The sequence below is a fragment of the Oryx dammah genome, unplaced genomic scaffold, assembly GCF_014754425.2.
Source record: "Oryx dammah isolate SB20612 unplaced genomic scaffold, SCBI_Odam_1.1 HiC_scaffold_12, whole genome shotgun sequence".
Classification (NCBI taxonomy): Eukaryota; Metazoa; Chordata; class Mammalia; order Artiodactyla; family Bovidae; genus Oryx; species Oryx dammah.
Window position 1 is genome coordinate 63,185,632 of NW_024070196.1, and position 24,081 is coordinate 63,209,712.

General features: G+C 48.6%; 1 protein-coding gene across 1 annotated transcript in view; it reads right to left on the minus strand.

Annotated features, from left to right (window-relative positions):
• Positions 1-24,081, minus strand: part of ACACB (acetyl-CoA carboxylase beta) — a 136,628-nt gene that overhangs the window by 17,144 nt on the left and 95,403 nt on the right. Inside the window, exons 23-41 of the mRNA XM_040251296.1 lie at positions 23,889-23,977; positions 23,676-23,800; positions 22,066-22,179; positions 21,782-21,895; positions 21,104-21,193; positions 18,346-18,464; positions 16,667-16,804; positions 15,540-15,639; positions 15,332-15,439; positions 13,160-13,216; positions 12,880-12,921; positions 11,358-11,573; positions 9,512-9,667; positions 8,438-8,641; positions 7,941-8,096; positions 4,054-4,176; positions 3,193-3,462; positions 1,851-1,948; positions 563-683 (exon numbers count right to left, since the gene is read on the minus strand). Coding sequence (XP_040107230.1) covers positions 563-683; positions 1,851-1,948; positions 3,193-3,462; positions 4,054-4,176; positions 7,941-8,096; positions 8,438-8,641; positions 9,512-9,667; positions 11,358-11,573; positions 12,880-12,921; positions 13,160-13,216; positions 15,332-15,439; positions 15,540-15,639; positions 16,667-16,804; positions 18,346-18,464; positions 21,104-21,193; positions 21,782-21,895; positions 22,066-22,179; positions 23,676-23,800; positions 23,889-23,977 — 2,440 coding nt within the window. The remainder of the gene's footprint in view (positions 1-562; positions 684-1,850; positions 1,949-3,192; positions 3,463-4,053; positions 4,177-7,940; positions 8,097-8,437; positions 8,642-9,511; positions 9,668-11,357; positions 11,574-12,879; positions 12,922-13,159; positions 13,217-15,331; positions 15,440-15,539; positions 15,640-16,666; positions 16,805-18,345; positions 18,465-21,103; positions 21,194-21,781; positions 21,896-22,065; positions 22,180-23,675; positions 23,801-23,888; positions 23,978-24,081) is intronic.

Below are 24,081 nucleotides of genomic sequence, written 5' to 3' on the forward strand. Positions count from 1 at the left end.
CTGCCAACTGTTGGAGCCGGTGATGAGTACATGGGGCTCGTTATCAATTCTCTTTACTTTCACGACTGGTTTTTTTTTTTTCATTTATTTTTAATTGGAGGATAATTGCTTTACAATGTTGTGTTGGTTGTTTCCGTACAGCAACGTGAATCAGCCATCAGAAAGCATGTCCCTCCGCTCTGAACCTCCCTCCCACCCTCTCCCCAAGTCCACCCCTCTGGGTTGTGACAGAGCGTTGAGCCGAGTTCCCTGTGTCATGCAGCAAGCTTCCCGCTGGCTCTTACATACAGTAATGTATAATGTATGTTTCAGTGCTACTCAGTTCATCCCACCCTCTCCTTCCCCTGCTGTGTCCACAAGTCTGCTCTCTGTGTCTGTGTCTCTATTCCCGCCCTGCAAATTGGGTCATCAGCACCAGTTTTCTAAATTCCATACATATGTGTTAATATATGACATTTGCTTTTCTCTTTCTGACTTCTTTCACTTTGTATGACAGGCTTTGCCTGATTAAAGTTCCCATAATAAAAAGTTGAGCTGGAAAAGAAAACGGGCGGGGACTCACCATGCTGATGGTAACGATCTCATCGTAATCCTGGGAGGTCTCCCCAGCAACCATGCCTGAGCCCCTCAGGTTCTCTACGCCCAGGCCCTCCTCCTTCCCGATGATGTCCGTGATGACATACCTTCAGGAACCAAAGGAGAGTTACAGACTGAGCTCCAGCCCAGGACAATCCAAGGCTGATGCGCTTCCCACGGACCCGGGGAAGGAAGGATGAGCAAGGCGAGGGACTGGAGGGTGAGAGAGCAGCCAACGGTGAGATGAAGGCAGGGGTCTAGGACCCTCACGATTGGCCCTAAGGTTTCCAGAAGGGCAAGTACAGCCTCGATGATGATCACCCCTCCAACAAAGAGAAAGTCTGCTGATTCAGAGGCTGTCCTAACAAAGCATCACCCCTGCCCTGCACTCCTTCGGAGACAATCGCACAGCCTTTGGTCGGCAGCGAGATGGGCGTGTGCCAGGAGAAGGCACTTGGTTCATGACCAGTCAATCATGGCCACATGGGTCCACTGCACAGCCCAACCTCCCTGATGATCTGAGGGGGAGCTGACGGAATAATCAAAGAAGTAAAGTGCACAGCAGATGCAGCAACTGAACAGCCTAAAACCATCCCCGCCTCCTCCGTCCGTGGAAAAACTGTCTTCCACGAAATCAGTCCCTGGTGCCAAAAAGGCTGGGTTAGGCCCTAACCCATTAGAGATTCACAAGGCATTTCAGTGCATTAAATGCTCTGAGAAGGTCTGCAGTAAAGATGCTTGTTGGATCTCATCTAACCCAGTGTTTCCGAAACTTAAAATCTTCACTCCCTCCCTCCCCGCAAATCAATGACTAACATCCCAGGAAACTCGGCCTGGGAAATTTTGATTTAAATCAGAATCTGATTTTAAAAACCTACAACCTTCCCTGGAAAAGACTCCAGTATTGCCTGTTTTCATGGAGCAGACCCTGTCCACGTCTTCCCAGCTCACCCAGTGAGTCAGTTTGGCTCATTTGGTCATAAAACGTGAGCCTGCAAGCTCTGGGGGCATGCGGGAATCCACGCTAACTGTCCCCGAGGGATGTGCTGTTTCTGTGAGAGATGTACCTCATGTGGGGACAGCAAGGATGGGGTCACCCTAAAGGGGGCCCCAGGTGTCTGAGCTGTCAGTGCCCACAACGGAAGCTGGGGAGACCTTCTGTACAAACACGCCTCCCTGCTTGAGAAACTGTCACCAGCCCAGAGGTAGGTTCCCCACAAGCAGCTGAAATGAACCACAGTCAGAACATGGGAGCTGCCTGCTAAGTTACTTACCTGGATTCTCCATCTTCCTCCACGTGTTTACAATGGACGGAGTTCAGGGAGCTGATTCTGGTGTAGTCTTGGGGGGTCAGGTACAGGTATTTAATTCCCTTAAAAATATGTAAATACTTCAATGAGGCTATGAGTCCAGCCCTGTGTACACCACAGCCACTGTTTTTAGTGCCAGCACTGTGTTTGAGGGATCCAGGGAGGATACCGTGTTAATAACACAGTCACCTGTCTGATGTTAACAGACGTCTGATGTTAACACATTAAGAACACCAATTAACTGAATGTCTGCTCTGTTTGCCAGTTACCCTTACCACACAACCTCATTTTTTCCCCGGTCTCTCTGATTCACTATTTGTTGGTTTTTAAATCTTTATTGAATTTGCTACAATATTGTTTCTGCTTTATGTTTTGTTTTTTTTTTGGCCCCCAGACACATGGGATCTTAGCTCCTCCACCAGGGATTGAACCCTCAGCCCCTGCATTGATAGGGAGAGTTTTAACCACTGGACCACCAGGGAAGTCACTGATTCAGTGTCGTTTAATATTTTCATTCTCTCTCCCCAAAGGAGCCTTTCAGATTACTTCTTTTCCCTGATTACCAACCCCTTTGCCCCCGTCAAGCTTTATTATATACTGGTTATGTAATAAATGTACGTATGTGTGTGTGTACGCTTCTACATGAAAATAATACTTTTTGTCCCTTTAGGGGGGACTAATACCACCTCCTTGAGAACCTGTGCTATGGTTGCAAAGAATGCCTCTGTCCCCTGCATTTTCACATCACAAGACGTGTGTTCTTCTTTATTCATTCTGCCTTTTATGATGTCCGGAGGTCTTCTGGATGAATTTTAAGAACTTCCTGAGGCCAGGAATTATATGTACTGTGTTCAGAAGATGCTCGGTATGTACTGATATTAACTACATGTTTATATGAGAAATAACCATTTTCATTATTGTTCTCCAAGGATCCTTCTGAGGGCTTCTGAAGTAGCTCAGTGGTAAAGAACCCGCCTGCCGATGCAGGAGACGTAAGAAAGGCAGGTTTGATCCCTGGGTCGGGAAGATCCTCTGGGGAGGGCATGGCAACCCACTCCAGTATTCCTGCCTGGAGAATCCCATGGACAGAGGAGCCTGGCGGGCTACAGTCTGTGAGATCGCAAGAGTCGGACACCTAAGAGTCGGACGAGCTAAGTTTGGACTTAGCGACCAAACCACCACCACCACGTGTATCCGTGCTAAGAGCAAGACTTTCCCCCCACTCCCTTAGAGGTACTGTCACTCCCTTGGAAAACACAGCAGGAGCTAGGCAGAATCACACTGCCACGCCAGCTTCACGCCGTACCTTGTGGGGGTCCTCCGGGTCCACCCAAGCCACCTGGAACATGTGTTTGATCTCCTCTGCCAGGCCGATACGGGCCCCACTGTTGGCCGCGAGGTAGACTTTGGGGATGCCCTCGGCCCGGGCCAGCTCAGACGCCCGCAGGTACAGAAGGTCTTCTCCGAGGCCGAAGGATCCAATATGGAAGGTGATGTCATTGCTGATGAGGATAATGTCACGCCCTTCTGGGTACTCGAGGGTCTTAAACCTCATTTTGAAGGCCACCATGCCCACCTAGAAAGGAGATGAGTGCACGAGAAAACAGGTTTGCTTCTTCAGGGAGAAAAAAGATTTTTAAGTTGTTGTTGTTTTTTTTAATGTGGACCATTTTTAAAGTCTTTATTGAATTTATTACAATATTGCTTCTGTTTTATCTTTTGTTTTTTCAGCCATGAGACATGGGGGATCTTAGTCCCTCGACCAGGGATTGAACCCACACCCCCTTCAATGGAAAGTGAAAGTCGCTCAGTCGTGACCAACTCTTTGCAACCCCATGGAATTCTCCAGGCCAGAATACTGGAGTGGGTGGCCTTTCCCTTCTCCAGGGGATCTTCCCAACCCAGGGATTGCACCCAGGTCTCCTGCATTGCAGGAGGATTCTTTACCAGCTGAGCCACCAGGGAAGCCCTTCCTACACTGGAAAGCAAAGTCTTAACCACTCAACAGCCAGGGAAATGCCTAGGGAGAAAATTTTTTAAAGGGTGATTCCAGCCAGGAGCTGTGCTCTTGTGGGTTTGCTTTTTTAAAAAAAATTTTATTGAAGTACAGTTGATCTACAATGTTGTGTTAATTTCTTCTGTAGAGCAAACCGACTCAGTTCTTTACCTCATTTCCTCCAGGAAGTCGGTTCATCTCCACCAGCTGGCCCTGCGGATCCAGCACGAGTTCGGTGTATGTCAGGATGTCTTTGGGGTACTTGTCTGGGGAGTGCCACATTTTAAAAAGAGCCTACAGAGAAGTGAGGAAAGACAAAAATATTAAGTTGCCAGTAAGGAGGTACATTTTCTAGGGCTGCCTTTCTTAATCACAAACTATTTAAAGCACTCAGCAAAAACATGCAGAAAAAAATAAATACCCGTGCATCTATCTTGCAGTTTTGTCAAATCATAATTTCTCCAAAGTTGCTTTAAGAATTTTTTTAAAAGAAATAATAGAAATGCAGCTGAAGCCCCTGGTGTGCCCCTTCCCATCCCATTCCCATCTGTCCCTCCCCCTGCTCCCCTCAGGTAACCACTATCCTGAACTTGAAAGAAAGTGAAAGTTAGTCACACAGTTGTATCCAACCCTTTGTGATCCTATGGATGTAACCTGCTCGGCTCCTCTGTCCATGTAATTCTCCAGTCAAGAGTACTGGAGTGGGTTGCCATTTCCTTCTCCAGGAGATCTTCCCAACCTGGGGTTCAAGCCCAGGTCTCCTGCTTTGCAGGCAAATTCTTTACCAGCTGAGCCAGTAGGGAAGCCCATCCTGAACTTAGTGTCAGTCGAGTCCTCTGTATGTGTTTATGCTTTTATCTCATATGTACAGACATTAAAACATGTAGCATTATTTTGCATGACTTCTCTTTTAAAGAAATGGTATCATACCAGACATGTCCTTCTACAACTTATTTTCCCAACTCTCCAGTAGATTTGATTTACCCATGTTGATAAATTTAGCTCTGCTTTACTCCTTTTCCCTCATGTTCAGTTTTTCATGGTATGAATATGTCACGATTTATTTACTCATAATTTTTAATAGAAACGTTTAGATTTCCAATTCTACGGTACTACCGATAATGCTATAATGAACATTCCTATGGTCTTTTTACATGGGTATATACAGGAGTGGAATTGCTCGGTCATAGCATATGTGAATCTTCAGTTTTCCTAGATATTATCAAATTGCTTTACAGTAAGAATGTGTGAGAGCTCCTTTGGTCCATATACTTGTCCACATCTGGTTTTGTCAAATATTTTCATGCTTTCCCATCTGCTGGGTGTGAAATTATACTGATATTTTTTTGCTGTAATGTTGATCTGTACTTCACTGATTGTCACCTAGGTGAGCACCTTAGACTATATTGATCAGTTTCTCTTACATAATATTGTTCTAATCTCTTGCTGGTAACAGACATTGAAACATATTCTCCCAAGCTGGGGTCTTTTTTAAAAAATTATTTTAATTGGAGGCTAATTACAATATTGTGGTGGTTTTTTGCCATACATAGACATGAATCAGCCATGGGTGTACATGTCTCCCCCGATACTGAACCCCCCTCCCACCTCCCTCCCCACCCCATCCCTCTGGGTTGTCCCAGAGCCCCAGCTTTGGGTCCCCCAAGCTGGGGTCTTTTTATGTAACTTTTAAATTTTAATGTAGTCCAATTTGTGGGGTTTTCCTATGCTTATGCTTTTAACTCACTCCAAGTGGTTTTAATTCTCTTGAAATTTATTTTTGTATACCACATGAGGTAGAAATAAAAATTTATTTTCCCAATTAGATAAGAAATGTCTTTGTATCTTTTACTGAGATGTATTTCCCTTCATTCAGAATTCCACCTCTGCATTCTGTCAAGGCTTTGTTTATAAGTGGGTCTGATTCTAAACTCTATTCTGTTCCATTGGTCTGTTTAGCTCCATTACAATAATATCATGCATTACAGTAAGTACAGCTGCTTGAAAATAGTGACTTATTTTAAAGGACGGCTAAGACAAGTCCCCCAGATTATTTTTTCAAAATTTCTTTTGCTATTCACAAACTTTTACTTTTCCTGTGAGCTTTTAAGTTGCACCCCAAACTCCAGAATTATACTGAATATATTATGTGGGGAACTATTATCTTTACAATATTATTATATTTACAATATCTTCCGATCATTCATAAGCACGATATATCTCTGTTTATTTAGGCTTAAAGTACTTCCATAAAGTTTCAAAATTTCCCCTATAAAGGCCTTGTATGTTTTTTAAAGTTATTCCTAGGGAAACTTTAGAGTTGATCTTAATATTGTAAATGGCATTTTTCCAATTAGATTTTAGAATTATTGCTTGTTTATGAGAGCACAATTAATTTTTGTACACTGACCTAGCTGGAGAAGGGAATGGCAACCCACGCCAGTATTCGTGCCTGGAAAATCTCATGGACAGAGGAGCCTGGTGGGCTACGGTTCATGGGGCTGCAGAATCGGGCACGACTGAGTGAATAGGCACACACTGTGTCTAGTAATCTTGCTGTGTTACCTTGCTGGTTCTTCAAATCCTCTTGGATTACTTGTATAGGCATTTTATCATCTACAAAAAACACCACTTTGCTTCTTTCTATACTTGTATCTTTTATTTTTCTTATTTTAATGCATTGATCAAGAACTCCAGTTTTTTTTTTTTAAAAAGGTGGAACAGATGGAGTAATTCAATTTCAGTAATGCTTATAATCTATATTTTCTATTTCTTCTTGAGTTAGTTTTGATAAGATGTATCTTTTTGGGAAATATTCCTTTTCATCTGTTTTCAAATTTATAGGTGGTCCACAGTACTCTTTCTTTATCTAAAGAAAAGTGGATGGATTTCTTTTTGATGTGTCTGTTTCTTATTCTTGTGGCCCATGATGTCCAAGGCAGAAGGATACAGACAATAACATTCTTAATCATAAAAGTTTCCATTTATTAAAATAGCCTCTGCTGCTGCTGCTAAGTCACTTCAGTCATGTCCGACCCTGTGCAACCCCATAGACGGCAGCCCACCAGGCTCTGCCGTCCCTGGGATTCTCCAGGCAAGAACACTGGAGTGGGTTGCCATGTCCTTCTCCAATGCATGAAAGTGAAAAGTGAAAGTGAAGTCGCTCAGTCGTGTCCTCTACTGAATACTTAATATGTATTTCTTATGACAACCTTGGGAGGTAGGTACTAATTATTATTCTCATTTAACAGAGGAGAAAAGAGAGGCCCCGAGAGGTGAAGGAACTTGCCTGGGGACAAACAGGAAGAAAAGGACAGATTTGGGATTCAAGTCCAGGACTTCCTGACCCTAAACAGCAGCTTTTCCTACTACCTGCATCTCATGCCTAAAGTGCACTGACGCGTTCCTGTCCACAGCAGAAGTCCACAGGCTCAGTTTCATGACTGTCATTCACACGGCAACAGAGAGGATGTACAAAGACATCCTTATCACCAGTGCCAGTGTGGTCAGTCTCCTTGAAAGGCGCTTCTACGTAAAAAAATACAGGCAAATACAAGCATAGAAAACATGCTTGAAGGAAACATCCAGTATATATTCTGTATCCAGTGTATACTTCAAAATTCATAAAAACATAAAACATTATTTTTTTTAATTCCTCAAAGGTAGTGACCCCATCCTCTTCCTCATGGTCTAGCCACCCTTAGAATGGTGCCTGGCTTATAGCAGGTACTTAATATAAGCATTAACAGGACCAGGAGGAAATGGTAAGCAATTTGTCTTTAGTGTATGGAACTAGGAGTTACTTTTTTATTCCTTCCACTCTCCTTTGTTGTCCAAAGTTTCTATATTATATTCTTTTTACCCACTGGGATGAAATAAGTCTTGTTTTAGAAAAATATACTATGACGTCCTTCCCAATATTAGCTTCTTTTCGTTCATGCAGACTGTTTTTTAGAGTGAGGTCTTTAGAAAAGTAACTGAGAATGGAGGTTGTGGATGCTGGTGGAGTCTCTAAAGGGGGACCCTGGACAGTACTGAGTCTCAGTCCCAGGACTTGCCTGCCTGAACATTTCTGGGAAGTCATACACGTAGGTGGTACCCAGGGACTGGGCCTGGAATCGCTTGGCCTGAAGCAGATCCTTGGTGACATAGGGAGTGTTGATCAGCATCCCATGCTGGGGGCCCTGCTTGTTGCCAAAGGAGTGAAATAAGATCTGGACCAGAAAGAGAGAAAAACAGAGAGTGAGGGACGCAAGTCTCAGAGAACCACACTCCTGCTCAATTTATTTCTTCCTGCCTCAATGAAAATGCAAAGAGGGAATGCTACTCAGCCACAAAAACGAGCAAAATAACGCCACTGGCCGCAACACGGAGGGACCCAGAGATTAGCCTACCAAGTGGAGGACGTCAGAAAGACGCCACGTGGCGTCACTTCTGTGTGGACTCTAACATATGACGAAATGAACTTTCCTGAAGCAGACACAGACCCAGGGACACGGAGAAGGGGCTTGGGCCTCCACTCTGACGCGACTCCTGTGACCCAGCCCGGCCTTACGTTCCCAGATCTGGGGTCCGTCACTTCCTTGTAGAGGCTGATGTCCAGGTAGTAGCCTGACTCGTTGGTGATGAAGAGGCGGATGGGGACGGCGCCATCGGCGGCGGTCTGACGGATGTTGATCTTGACCTCAGCCTGGAGCACGCGGAGCTTCCACAGCCGGCTCCCGTAGCGCATCACCATGGACCGCACCGACTCCTCGATCTGCCGCAAACCACAGCGGTTCAATTTCAGAACCTAAACTGCGCACACTCCTAACAGTTCTCACTCTGACGATGACAGAATGGTGAAATATACCGAATGCAAAATGCACTGCCTGTATACAGCACAGTAATATGTTGCATGCATCACTGTTAGCTGATAAAAAGCAAAGGCGTCTTTGATTTAAGCTCAGGATCTCACTCTGTCCCGACAGTTACCCAGAGAGGCTAGCATTTTTGTCCCCCATTGACAAAGGAGGAAACTGATGCTGGTAAGAGCTAGAGCTCCTACGTCTTCCTTTCCGTCATGTATCCCAAGCCTATGCATTTTCTCTTCTGGGAACGACATGAACTGGTGGAGCTGGGGAGTCAGCATGAGCCTCTGCAACCCCTCACATGACAAGCTGATGGACTGAATGGACTTCTTTCATCCCAGAATCACCACCACAAACTCTGCCTGCTCGTGAGGAACCAGCTGTGGAGGAACCAGCCGTGGAGGATGGTTGAGCCACAGACCTCAGGTTCTTACCCACTACCCCACCCACCGGCAGCCCACGACAGAGCCTGGAACCAGGGAGAGGCCAGAGCTCTGTTTTGCAGAGGACATTCTGAGCGTCGGCATTTCCCGAAAAGTGAAGCACGCCATGGAGGGGGAACATCCTTAGGGACAGTCCTCAGGGGCGTGGCTGGAATATGGCTCTAGCATTAACTGAGGAAGCTCTGTGCTCCACCTGCAGCAATGGAGGCTCAGAAACGCACGTGTGCACCCTGCAACTTGGGCCTCGAACACCGGGAGACAATACCCTGAAGCAGGAGGGTCCCGGGAAGGTGAACCCCCAGAGCCTGGTGAGAGCCCCGCCCACCGAGGGGAGACCTTGGAGGGGTCCATGATGACGGTGGGCACGAAGTTGAGGAAGATGTGGTTGCAGTCGGTGCGCACGCTGGTGTTATTGAATGCCACCTCCAGCTCGTCCATGGCCTCCAGGAGCAGCCGCTCACCCTCGTTCTGGAGGTACTCGAAGGAGGCTTCCTGTAAAAGTGGGAGGGGGCAACCGCTAAGGCCAGGGGTGCAGGGCTCAGAGAGTTAGGGAGAGGGGAGAACAGCCCCTCCTCTGAAACGTGCGCCCGGTAAGAAAGCAGAGCCCCACCTCCAGAGGCAAAGAGATGTCCAAGGCCGTCTCATGTACATGGCACCTCTTTTATTTTCTGTGTTTTCTGCTATGCTGACCCCAGAGGGGTCTTAAAGTCTCTTCCAAGATATTGTAAATGACTCTCCCATGAGCCCGCTTTTTAGGCAAACCAACCAATCCAACCACTCCACGGTCCACACCCCACTACTCCTCATCAAGCTCATGCTCCAGGCTACTGTCCTCAGCCCTAATCACCCCAGGGCCAGGCATCAGACAACTAGAGACAGCCCCTACATTCAGAGCCTGCTGAAATCACTCAAGCCAGCCACTGCCAAGCCTGCCCACCTGCCTCACCTGGTCCTTCCTGTGAAACCCACAATAAAGGCCCCTGTCCATGAATCCCCCCTCGCACAGCCTCCTGAGCAGCCCTGGCACTTCCTCACGTGGTCCCCATGATACAGAGTGCCCCCTCCCCTTGGGATCTGTAAGTGACAAACAAACCATCTTTTCAGTGGCAACCATCTCCTGGTCTGTTGGCCCTCCCTGGTGGCTCAGCTGGTAAAGAATCTGCTGGCCACACGGGAGACCCGGCTTCGATCCCTGGGTTGGGAAGATCCCCTGGAGAAGGGAATGGCTGCCCACTCCAGTATTCTGGCCTGGAGAATTCCATGGACTCTACAGTCCATGGGGTCGCAAAGAGTCAGACACAGCTGAGCAACTTGCACTTACCTGGATAATCATAAAAGCTATTAGAACACCTGAGGCAGGAAAACACTGAGATTAGCTTAGCACTCATCACTAGAGGATTCCTTAAAAACATTACATACACATGATACCTCCATGCTAGGGAACTGCAAGAAGGGGACCATCTTCATTAACATAGGAGGAGGTCTACAGTAAAAACCAAGTCTTTACATGGTATGTCCAGCCTGAGCTCCCATCTGGAACCTTCTACCTACAACCCAATTCGAATCCACGTATGGAATGAGGCCCATAAAGGGTCACCAATAGGGCTGACCCCTGAGTGGCAGGATTCTGGGTCCTCTTCTTTGATTTCTTTTTTTTTTGGCCAAGCCACGCTGCATGTGGGATCTTAGTTCCGTGACCAACGATCGAACCTGTGCCCTCTGCATTGGAAGCAGAGTCATAACCACTAGACCACCAGGGAAGTCCCTCCTTGATTTTTGGAAGTATGTTCAGTATTGCTTGCAATCTTTACAGGATAGTCATGAATTACTTTTGTAAATGAGAGAAACAATGGGACATGATGGTGCACTCCATCAACAAATACAAAAAAAGCCCCTTAACTAACCAGGACCTTTCTTTTCTATCCTCTTGATTCTCTCATGCAGACACATCTCCGGGACAGAAGAAAGAATCCGCACGTTACCCCATGAAAATCAGCCACTATCTACCTCCTGCCCCCTCTAGACTGGACTGTCGGTCATAAGGCCAGGGCTGTGGGTGCCCCGTTTACCCTGCAATCCCCGCATGCAGCCCAGGCCCTGCCCCGAGTGGGACTCAATCCCGGCAAGGCCGGCCCCCGAGGGACAAGTTCAGGGGGAGACACAAACACCCTCTGACATTGACCTTGGTGATCAGGTCTGAGTGCCTGATGATGACCCGGATGAAGAACCTGTGGTCCGTGACCTCGGCGCCCTCCTTCACTCTGGCGGCGCCCAGGTACAGGTGCATCTTGTGGTTGGCGCAGGGCATGGCAGTCACGTCGAAGTTTCGCAACCGGCTGAGCTCCAGCTGGAAGGCCAGGGCCGGCTCCAAGTGACGGTAGATGCGATCTTCTGCAAACTGTGGGCCGACAGGGGAGAGAAAACAGACAGACACACAGACCCACGTGGAGCTGGACACTGAGGCGGCATGCCCGCTGATCCGCGCCCTGTCCTGCACGCCCCCTGGCACTGCGGGTTTAGTGCTCAGGAATGAGGCAGTCATGGTGTCCTCTAACCATGAACTCGAGAGATTGGAGAGTTGAGATTTTGTGAAGGTCCAGCAGAGAGGAAGGTCTTGTGCTGGGGCAAGTCTCTCAGCCCTGGGGAAGCCCAGTGAGTCCCCAGCACCTGCGGCCCACCAGGCTGTTTTCTGTGAGCCACGACACAGAGTACTTCTCAAGAAGTCCCTAAGCCCTGGTTTCCTTGCAGAGATTGGTCCCCGGAAGGAAGCGACTGATGGTGCTAGAGTTTTAACTGAAGAGGCTAAAGGAAGGATGGGTCTTAAGTAGTAAAGTGAGGCTCTGGATAGATTTAAAATACTGTTTGCTAGAGGCTGGGTCTGTGCTGAGAACAAGACCACCTGTTCTAGAACAGGGATGAGCAAACTTTTTCTCAAAAGGCCAGAGAACCGATGGAGTACACAGTCAGTCACAACCACAGTCTGACTTCTGAATCCATGTGTTCTGCATCCGCAGATAAGACCAATCACAGAGATTCCATCTGTGGTTGGGTGAATCCACGGATGTGGAAACTGCAGACATGGAGGGCTGAGTGTACTCGATTCTGCCTGATTCTACTGCTGGAGCCAGAAAGCCATAGGAGACAGCAAGAGATTAATGAGTATGGCCTGTGTCCCAATCAAACTTTGGTTATAAAAACAGGGGGCTGGGGAATTTCCCTGGTGGTCCAGTGGTTGAGACTCTGTGCTTCCACTGCAGGTGGCCTGGGTTCATTTCCTGGTCGGGGAACTAGGATTCCACAAGCCATGTGTGGCATGGCCAAAAAACAAAACAAAAACCAACCAATCGACCCCTAAAAAACAGGGAGCCAGTCTGCAAGCCACAGTTTGCAAACCACTGTCCTAGAAGAATATAAACAAAAGAGGCTGGGAGACCTGTCTTACAGAGTTACAGCAGCAAGTAGAAAAATTCTCCAGGTGAGACAGAAACATGCAGAGCAAAGGCTGAAAGGGTGGGAAATGTGAGGTCTGAGGCCCACATACAAACATGGGGCTCTCACTGGCAATACCAGCCCAGAGGAAGGCTGGAGTCTGCACTTAAGTTGCACTTCTAGAATACAGGGATCATAAGGACTGGGGACAATATTCTTCCTGAATATCAAAGATCCCAGGGAAGAGAGAACCACTTCATTGCTCTTCACCATACCTCATCTCTTGCTCTGAATGTGAAAAACTTGGGAAATTCTTTCTGCAAAAAAAGACATATGAAAGACAATTAAGTCAAGCAAGACTTACTTAAACATTTATAGACTTGTTTTACGATTTTTAACCATTACCCAGTCCACTGCTAGAACAAATCATTTGGAAAGCCATCTCTCCTTTAGCCATTGATCTTTCCCACCCCAATCTACAGAGCAAACTTCAAATAAATGGCACCAAGTCTTGAAGAATGTGAAGAACTCAGATGTACCGAGCATCGGACTGACCTCTTGGGCAATCAGGAATGTGATTCTTCGGAGTCCACACTCCACAAGGATGTTTTTCTGCATTAAAAACCAAAATACAATAGGATTATACTTGGTCACCCAAAGGAATGAAGTCCTGATACATGTTACTACTACCTGGATGAACCTTGAAAACACGCCAAGTAAAAGAGGCCAGTCCCCAAAGGCCTCATATTGTATGAAACTCCACTTCATTTATTGATAGGAAACACCCAGAATGAGCAAATTCACAGACAGAAAGTAGAGTAGTGGTTTCCAAGGGCAGGGAAAAGGGTGTTGAGTTCAGGGAAGATGGGGTGGCTGCTAATGGGTATGGGGTGGTGAAAACGTTCTAAAATAAAATGACCGTAGTGATGGTTACACAACTCTATGAATATGTTAGTAGTCTCTCCTCACTGACTGGGGATGTGATCCACGATCCCCAGGGGATGAATGGAACCATGGATAATATCAAACCCTATATATACTAGTATATACTAGGTTTTTTTTTTTTTTTCCCTATACATACCTACAATAAAGTTTAATTTACAAATTAGGTACTGTAGCCCACCAGGTTCTTCTGTTCATGGAATTCTCCAGGCAAGAATACTGGAGTGGGTTGCCATTCCCTTCTCCAGGGAATCTTCCTGATGCACGGATCAACCCTGGGTCTTCTGTATTGTAGGCAGATTCTTTTCCTGAGCTTCCAGGAAAGCCCACAATAGGAGATTAACCACATAGAAAAATTATAGCCATTTACTGTAATAAAAGCTATGTGATTGTGGGCTCTCAAAATATTTTCTTGTAGTTTAATGCCTTTTCTGTCTTAACTAAGCACTTATCACTTACTGTGGCCACAATGTTTGCAGTTTAAGGGTACATTTCCTTTTTCCTCCTTCACAATTTCATGGCTAGAATAGTCAATCTTACTGTAGATCTTAGCAACTCATATTTTTTTACCTACCTTATTAAGTTAAGAACTTTCATCTTTTCATTTAAGGGAAGCACCCTATGGCTTCTCTTTTGCATATGTGAATTGCCGGCATCACTACCCTTGCACTTTGGGGCATAATTAGATAAAATACAGGTGACTTAACATCACTACTGCAATACCACGACAACTGATGGGACAACCCAGCCACCTCCCAAGTGACAAACGGTGGATGCGCTGGACAAAGGGAAGATTCGAATCTGAGTCAGACTGAGCAGGATGGTGCAGTATTTCCTCATAGCAACTCAGAATGGCAGGTGACTTAAAGCTGACAAATTGCCTGTCTCTGGCATTTTCCATTTAGTGTTCTTGGACTACAGTTGGCCATGGGAAACTGAAACTAAGGAAAACAAAACTGCAGAAAAGAGGACTATGGTACCAAGAAGCACTGAACTGATACTTTAAATGGAGGAACGGTATGGTATGTAAACTATGTTCAATACAGCTATTAAAATAGATACACACACACATTATTATACATGACACCACATGTTTATAAAACCAACCCAGTTATCTGCATAAATGGTTGTTAATGTAAGTGACCATTTTAAAATTGGGAGTTTTGGACTTCCTTGGTGGCCCAGTGGTAAAGAATCCATCTGCCAGTGCAGGGGACAGGGGTTCGATCCCTGGTTGGGGAAGATCCCACACGCCGCAGAGCAACTAAGCCTGTGTGCCACAGCTACAGAAGCCTTCACGCCCTTGAGCCTGTGCTCCGCGACAAGAGAAGCCACTGCAACAAGAAGCCCAAGCACCGCAGCTGGAGACCTGCCCCCGCTGTCCACAGATGGAGAACGCCCGCTTGCGGCAACAAAGACCCCATGTAACCAAAACCAATAAATACAGTCGTGAGTTTTCTGGCTCATCCCAATGAAAACACTGCCCTCAACTCCAAAACTATTTACCTACTGTATCGTCTGCATAAGGTGGTGTATATACACTGTGTCATCTTATTACGGCAACTCCCAGGGAGAGAGAAACGCCACCCCCGTGTTATTGCGGGAAGAAGCTGAATTTCTGGCCTGTTTAGCCTCCTCTGCCCAAGGTCACGGGCAAAGCAGAGCCGGTGTGGGCAGCCAGGCCTGCGGCTCTGAAGCTCTCAAGACAGCTCGGGCGCATGGACACCTCATCAAGACGGTCCTCCTCCTTCTCAGGGACCCAGACCCAGAGGCTGCCCAGTGTACCTTGGACTGCACGAATGTTCGGAAAATGGGCACCAGCTGCTCATCCTCCTGGTGGTCTGCGTGCTGGAGGGCTACGTTCAGGATGTGGATCGGCTCCTCTCGGAGGCTCTGGGACAGAAAACCAAGGGAGGCGCCAGGAAAACCAAGTAGAAGGGCCCAGGGCCCCCAGCCCACTCCTCCTCGGCTTGCTCCCCGCTCACACCCTCACCTTGTTGTCGTCCTCGGAGTACAGGGAATTCCGGGCCTTGCTGAAGAGGGGAGTATCCTTGGGCACGTTGGCAAAGCAGGAGACGACCTCATCAAAGTTCCTAGGGGTGCGGGGCAGAGAGGGCGGGCTGAGGGGCCACTGCCCCACAAGGTCGTAGGTCAGACCCGGACCCTCCCTCTTTCCCAACCAACACGCTGCGAGCGCATCCAAGTCCATGCAGAGCTCCTGTGGTTCCTGACTAGGTCCGAGGCACTAGTGATGGGGTCTCCCCCCAAAAGAAGAATGAACCTATGTGGTTTGAGATGGTGAGTAGAAGAAAGGGTTCCAATACTTTGAGGGCATGGCTAGGGTCCCTTTTTTACTGGCTGGGAGAGTCCTACAATGTCATCTCACTTCTCTGAGTCGACTGAGGATAACAAAAGTAATCACTACACCTCACAAAGCTGTTGTGAAGATACAAGATAATCCAAGCATGACGCATAATATACAGGGGCAGGCTGAGAAAGGGCAACGGGGACTTCCCTGGTGGGCTGGTGGTTAAGAATCTGCCTTGCAGGGGACGTGGCTTTGATCCCTGGTCGGGGAACTAGGATCTCACGGGTTGTGGCCCACGCGCCACAACTACTGAGCCTGTGCGCCACACCTGGAGAGTCCGCGTGCTCCAGCAAAAGATCCTGCACAACGCATCGAAGACCCAGCATGGTTGAATACGTACACAAACATTTTTAAAAGGGGAATGATATTGACATTTTTGAGCACGTTATCTACATACTAACAATGGTTTAAATACAATATTTTTAATGTATTATCTCATTTAACTTTCATGGTGACCTTATGAAGTAAAGTCCTCTCGTACCCCTTATATGGATGAGAAAACAAAGGTAGTGAGAGAAATCACTTGTTCAGAATCTTATAGTCAAGAAGCAGGGTGAGACAGTATTCAAAAGCAGGAGGTGCTGATGTGAAAACTCACTTTTGATGCTATATTATTCTATTATTATTAAGTCCCTGTGCCGTGTGTCTAGGCCACCCCCACCTGCGTGTGCAGGGAACAGGTGGGGGTTCAGGGGAAGCTCGCTCAAGCCCTGTGGTTGGGTGTTCTGGGGACACTGAGCCCCGCTGGGTACCTGACAAAGTCCTCGAATCTCTGGAAGGCAACCATGGCCCCCATGCGCTGGGACCTGGGGGAGAAGCCACTGTCCATGAAGAGTTCCGTGCTGTGTCTCAGCAGCTCCGGGTTGGTGACACTGATGGGCACGGTCATCCTGCAGTGGGGGTGGGAGGTGGGGGGAGAGGTAGCCGCCTGCAGATCCAGCCCCAAGAGCCGTTCCTGCCCTGGCAGCTTCGGTGAGTCAGCCCCACAACAGAGTCTTCTGAAAGAGGGGGGCTTAGAATCGGAGGTGGAAGGGATAGGGGGAGAGATCCCCCTCGGGCCATGCACAGCACACCAGGGCTCTGGGCCTCAGTCCTGCTGGTCTCTCACCTGACCTCCCCTATGGTCACAATGCACCTGGTTCTACAGACACAGGCATGGAGGGTCCAGTCAGGCTTGGCTTGGGGCGGGGGGTCAGATGTCACCCCTTGTGACCTTCCCAGAGGCCTGGAAGAGCAGGGCCGTGGGGCAGCTGAGGCCACAGGTCCCGGGTAAGCGCCTGGCCCTTCTAGCCGACAGCAACAGCAAGGGCCTGAGATGGTCAAGGAAGCCCTCCAGGGTCTTCAGTGTCTCCCTGGCTGATAATAATGCCGTGTATCTATATCTACTAAGGGTCACAACCATGACCAGGACACTCATGTGGGTTCTTCCAAGAAACAAAGTGTGAGTGACTACCCCAGCCTTCTTTCCTAGCAGTGCTGAACTGCTGCAACAAAGAGCTCCAGAGGCAAAGAATTCTAGGACTTCCCTGGTGGTCCAGTGGCTAAGACCCTGTGCTCCCAATGCAGGGGGCCTGGGTTCGATCCTTGGTCAGGGAACTGGATCCCACATGCCACAACTAAGAGTTCACATGCCACGACTGAAGACCCCACGTGCTACAATGAAGACTGAAGCTCTCTTGTGCCGCAACTAAGACCCAGTGCAGCCAAATAAATAACACAAACAAAGGCAAAGACTATCTCCTCAGGAGGGGACAAGTTCAAAAGTTCTTATACCACATCTCTCACAGACCCCAAAATGATCCCAAGCCCCTAATCAGTCCCCTTTCCTCTCAAATGGGCAAAGGTGACAATCTTTATTTTGTGGGAAGGGGAATAAAGCTGAATAGGGGAGAGTGTCATGCCATCGGACAGTAACAACAGTATCCGTCACGATCATCAAAGGGATCCTCACCATTCATCAACTTTCTGTGTGCCAGGCACGGCCTAAATGCTGTCTGTGCCTCATTCATCAGGGTCTTAGACAACTTTGTCCAAAAGAACTCTCTGCATTGATGGAATGTTCTAGAACCACAATGTCCAATATGGCAGCCGCAAGTCACACGTGAGCTGGTGTGACCAAGGACCTGAATTTTTAATTTAGTTTTGATGCGTTTTAATTTAGTTTTGATGCGTTTTAATTTCAAAACCCCACAGGTAGGTAGCGGCTACCAGCCCAGACAGTGCAGAGCTAGGAGGCAGGCATGGGGTTATCTCCATGCTACTGAAAAGAGAATGGAGATATGGAGAGACGCCAGGCTGGGGAATGGCGTGCCTAATGTCTCCCCAGCGGTTCCCAGACATGCCTACTGGGTCCCTCCAGAGATAGGACTACAGTGGTCAGGAAGAAAAGAAACATAAGCCACCCCCTCCCCAGGTGGGTACCACTCTGTACCGGTGGGGGTGGGAGGAGGGCAGCATGAACTGGAATTCCACCACGCAGGTGCCATCCGGGAACTGGCGGTGCTGCAGGCTGGTTAGCTCATAGGCAATGTAGCCCCTCCGCACATAAACCTAATGAGACAGAAGCACAGACTGCACCTGAGAAGACCCAGAGACAAGCCCAAAACACGACCCCTAAAGCGGAGCAGTGGAGGCAGTGGCAGACTTTACTTTTTTGGGCTCCAAAATCACTGCAGATGGTGACTGCAGCCATGAAATTAAAAGACGCTTACTCCTTGGAAGGAAAGTTAGAACCAACCTAGATAGCATATTATAAAGCAGAGACATTACTTTGCCAACAAAGGTCCGTCTAGTCAAGGCTATGGTTTTTCCTGTGGTCATGTATGGATGTGAGAGTTGGACTGTGAAGAAGGCTGAGGGCCAAAGAATTGATGCGTTTGAACTGTGGTATTGGAGAAGACTCTTGAGAGTCCCTTGGACTGCAAGGAGATCCAACCAGTTCATTCTGAAGGAGATCAGCCCTGGGATTTCTTTGGAAGGAATGATGCTAAAGCTGAAACTCCAATACTTTGGCCACCTAATGCGAAGAGTTGACTCATTGGAAAAGACTCTGATGCTGGGAGGGATTGGGGGCAGGAGGAGAAGGGGACGACAGAAGATGAGATGGCTGGATGGCATCACGGACTCGATGGACATGAGTCTGAGTGAACTCTGGGAGTTGGTGATGGAGAGGGAGGCCTGACGTGCTGCGATTCATGGGGTTGCAAAGAGTCGGACACGACTGAGCGACTGAACTGAACTGAACTGAAAGCAGTGAAGAGTAAATGTGCTCACTCTTCAGGATCTACTTTCTCTGCAAACGACCGGGTGGTAAATATTTTAGGCTTTTGTGGAATATATCATCTTTATCACAAATCACAACTACTCAACTCTGCTGCTGTAGGGACTTCCCTGATGGTGCAGAAGTTAAGACTCTGAGCTCCCACTATACGAGCCACGAGTTTGTGCCATGGACAATATGTAAATGTGTGGGCGTGGCTGGGTTCCAAAAAGACTTTATTTACAAAACTGGGCAGGGGGCTAGATGTGACCCACAGACTATAGTTTGCTGACTCCTGCTACAGAGTAATGCTGTCCAGTAGAAACATAACACAGGCCACGGAGGCAGTTTTAAATTGAGATTTTCTAGTAGACACTTAAAAGGAGCAGGTAAAGATGATTTCAATAACATACCACATTTCATCCCTAATAACTAAAATATTATCATTTCAACAGGCAACCAATTTTTAAAAAATTGAGATATTCTCCATTCTTTCTCCATACTGAGTCTTTGGAATCCAGTGTGTATCCTACACTTAGAGCACAGGTCAGTCAGACTGGCCACATCTTAGGTGCTCACAAGCCACATGTGGCCAGCATATTAGATGGCATAGTTCTGAAGACTAAGCCTTGGGAATTTTTTTACTGGATAGGGAATCCAGGAATTAACTGCTATCCTTTGAAATTGCTGCTTGCAAGGCTGGCCCTTGGCTAGCATGTGAGAACTTGGATTTGGGGAGGGTTCCCACCATTCCCAGAGAAGAATGGTTGGCAGTGCATTAACTAAGCAAACAGTATGACTTATGCTGAGCATATGTTTTCTTCCTGGGAGTTTGGAATTTTGGTATGTGCCAAGCAGAGGGTGCTTATATGCTGCTGCTGCTAAGTCGCTTCAGTCGTGTCCAACTCTGTGCGACCCCAGAGACGGCAGCCCACGAGGCTCCCCCTGTCCCTGGGATTCTCCAGGCAAGAACACTGGAGTGGGCTGCCATTTCCTTCTCCAATGCATGAAAGTAAAAAGTGAAAGGGAAGTCGTTCAGTCATGTCTGACTCTTCGCAACCCCATGGACTGCAGCCTACCAGGCTCCTCCGTCCATGGGATTTTCCAGGCAAGAGTACTGGAGTGGGGTGCCATCGCTTTCTCTGGTGCATATGTGACCAGCTCTCAATAAAACTCTGGACACTAAGTCTCTAATGAGCTTCCCTGGTAGACAACTTTCACATGTTGCCATAATTCGTTGCTCAAGGAATCAAAAGTTTAGATGAAGTGCCTTGGACCTGGCCCTTGGGGGGTTAGTATTTAACTGTGCCTGTGCCAGAGGAGGCTGGAATAATACACAAGACAGCTGGGGTTATCAGCAAGAACTTTGGACTACAACAGTGAAGTGAAAGTCGCCAAGTCACATCCAACTCTTTGCGACCTCATGGACTACACAGTCCATGGAGTTCTCCAGGCCAGAATACTGGAGTGGGTAGCCGTTCCCTTTTCCAGGGGATCTTCCCAACCCAGCGATCGAACCCAGGTCTCCCGCTTTACCAGCTGAGCCACAGGGGAAGCCCAAGAAGACTGCAGTGGGTAGCCTATCCCTTTCCAGCGGATCTTCCCGACCCAGCGTTTGAACTGGGGTCTCCTGCACTGCAGGTGGATTCTTTACCAACTGAGCGATTAGACTAAGATAGACTAGATATAAATCCTGGCTCTTTCACTTCTTAGCTGTGTGATCTTGAGCAAGCTACTTCACCTCTCTAAGCCTCCATTCCCTTTTCTGTGAGATGGGTGCAAGTAAAAGGACCTACCTTGGAGAGAAAATGCTGAGATCATGTTTGCCAGGCACATGGCCCAGGGTCAGGCATGTGGAGTGCCGGCAGCGGATGCCAGGACCGGCACTGGTCAGTACTGAAGCTGTTCCAGGGAGCTCTCACTTACTTACCTCCAAGGATGCCATGCAAACCACTTTGTTAGCATGGTAGAAGAAAGTGGGCAGCACGTCAAAGATGGTTGTTTCTGAGAGTATTAATTTCTACAGGAAATGGAAAGGGAAATAAACAAGGAAAGGGGAATGCTAACAAATTCCAACCAGCAGTCAGAGGAGGGGAGGGATAGTGGCAGGGAAGGTAGGTTGGTCGTGTTGTTATCACAAAATGCTGCCAGGCTCCAGGCCCAGGAGATCTGAATGTGCAGGCAGTTCTAGGGTGATTGTTCCCAGGGCTCCCAGCTCTAGCCATAGAGGGGGTGCCTGGAAGCTTGTGAATGAGGCAGATTTAGGGGGTAAAGAGGGGCCCCTGGGAAAATGAAGCCAAGACCCAGCCATGTGAGTGCTTGCAGCTTCCAATAAGCTCCATCACATGTGGAGTTTTAACATCATGCCTCCTGAGAGAGCCTTGCTGCCTTGCCATTCATCCTGCAGGACCCAACCTCTCTCAGAGCTGCCCCTGGCCCCCTCAGGCAGCCCTGGCCACACTGAACTAAACCACTGGTGCTCGTGATTGTGCCCTGCATCCGAGCGCCAACCCATGGAGGGCAGGGAGAGCCCGCTTGCCCACCCCCAGGCCCCACTTGGGCCATGGCGTGTGCTCTGTGCAACGTGGAAGGACGCAGGTGGCCTCACCTTGAGGTTTTCCGGGCAGAACTGGTGGCCATACATGTCGATGGCAGATAGGAAAATGGACTCCACTTGGTTGTGCCTCAGCTCATAGGAGGGGAGGTGGGAGGCAATCAGGACCTGCAGGGGGAGGGGAGGGGATGCAGGGGCTGGGGTGAGCCATCCTCGCAGGGAAGACGCCAAGGGCCGGTCCTGCAGCAGAGGGGCTGTGCATGCGGGGGGCTGGGTGTGGTGGAGGATGGCACCCCGTGAGCCCCGGGAGTGGCAGGGACTGCAGCCGGCCAGCCTACCTGCCTGGCTCTGAGGGCCACCTTGCAGTGCTCGCTTTTGCTCAGCTGAGTCAGCTCGTCAAGGATGGAGGTCAGCTCATCGGAGAGGGATGGGTCTGGGCCACAGAGCTCATCCTTTTGGGGGACAGAAACAAGATCCAAGGGGATCTTCTGTTCCACCAGAAGGAGACAGGCCAGCACTCACTGGCCCTTGGCTGGGGGCCCAGCTGCCCCTGCCAACCTTCCCCAGTCTAATATATAAACCCTCCACCATTCTCCACTGCATTTTCACTCACCCATGCATCCACCCCCAAACATGCCCTAAATTCCTGGCACAAGGAAAAAAAGAACCAAGTCTCTGCCTGTATCACTATTAATGACCAACAGGTAACAGGTATTTACTGTGGCCAGGCAAGCAGCTAGACCCTTTCATTTCCTCAAATGTCCTTTACCCACTGAGAAGTTACTATATGATACCCATTTTACAGATGAGAAAACTGAGGCTCAGAGAAGCAATGTGCCTTGCCCCCAGGCTACCAAGCACATGCAAGGCAGAGTCATATTTGAACCCAAGGTTCTCCTATCCCTAGGTCCTCGCACTCTTTTCTCTGCACGTCTCTGCCTGACTTAAGGGGCTCAGTTTCAGAGAAGAGGGATGAGGGGAAACAGAAGCAGGTATGAACAAAGAGTAAGGGCTATGTGAGTCTCTCGGGCGGGTGTGCAAGCCAACTCTAGGAGCCTTGGCATGGGGGGAGCATCCAGGGCCTGGAGACGTCCTGCCAGAGAGAAGATATAGAGGTGAAAACTGCCAACGAGGCAGGGATGCTGGTTCCTATGGGCAACCCTCCTCTCTGCTTCTGGAACAAGGGACCTTTCTGCTGGAGACCAGGGCTGGGTGCGACCAGTCTTTGCACCTACTCTTACACCCTAAATGCACGAAGGGCTTAGGAAAGGCTGAGTCGATGCTCCCTCAATACCCACTAAGACAGAACAGTGACTGCCAGGACCCTGAATACCTGGGCATCACGCCCCCACCCCCACACCAGGTTGTTCTCCAGGCAGTCACCAGATGGTGGGGCTGAGGCGGGGCGGTCATTCTTTTCTACTTCTGCCTCTGCATGTCCCTAAGTAGAATGAGCCCACATTTTGTTTCTATAATCAGAAAATTTGTTTAACGTATTACCATTTCACACACATACACAAGCAGGTCTGTGCCGAAGAAATCTCATGGGAAATTATTCTCAACCTTCTCTGCCTCCCAAATTTTGATTTGGTTTGTGTTATCAAATGGTGGTGACATTAGTCTCTATCATTCCCCTGGCCTGTGCCTCCAAGGACAGCATGGAACGCAGGCACTGTCCAACGGCCAGGCTAGTGGTTTTCTAAGACGAGAGTTCCCTGGTGGCCTAGAGGTTAGCATTCCAGGCTTTCACTGTCATGGCCCAGGTTCAATCCCTGGTCAGGGAAGATCCTACAAGCTGTGCAGGGTGGTGGAAGGAATAAATAAGAGAGGAAAGACCCAAGACAAAGTTTGGCATGAAGTATTTTAAAATCTGGCTACCAGAACCTTTCCAGGGACAGCCGGTGGAGCCCTGTCCAGCTGTGGGGAGAGGACGCCTTTTCCTGCTTACAATCAGCATGATCACCAGCTGGTTCTTCTTGGCCACCTGCGAGTGGGAGAAGATGCAGTCCAACACCTGGGACATGTCTGGCTTCAGCTGCTCCCGGAGGTTTATCACACACTTATCGTAGTGGGCTGCAGGGGACAAGAAGCCATGTGGGGTAAGGCTCCGGGCCCCTGCCCCCACGGACTCATCACCAGGGCCTGGGGCGGCGACTCTTGCCTTGTTGGAAATGGTGCTCAACCAGCAAATATTTCCGCAGGAGCTCCAACACCACTGCCTTCATGTAGCCGCGGGCCCCGCTGCGGTACCTGGGGAGGAGAAGAAGCCCGCTGAGTGACCAGCTCCGTGTCCTGGGGTGCCTGCTGTCTCCAGCAGGACTTTCAAGACTTGAAGAAGGAGTTGAGTTCAGCTC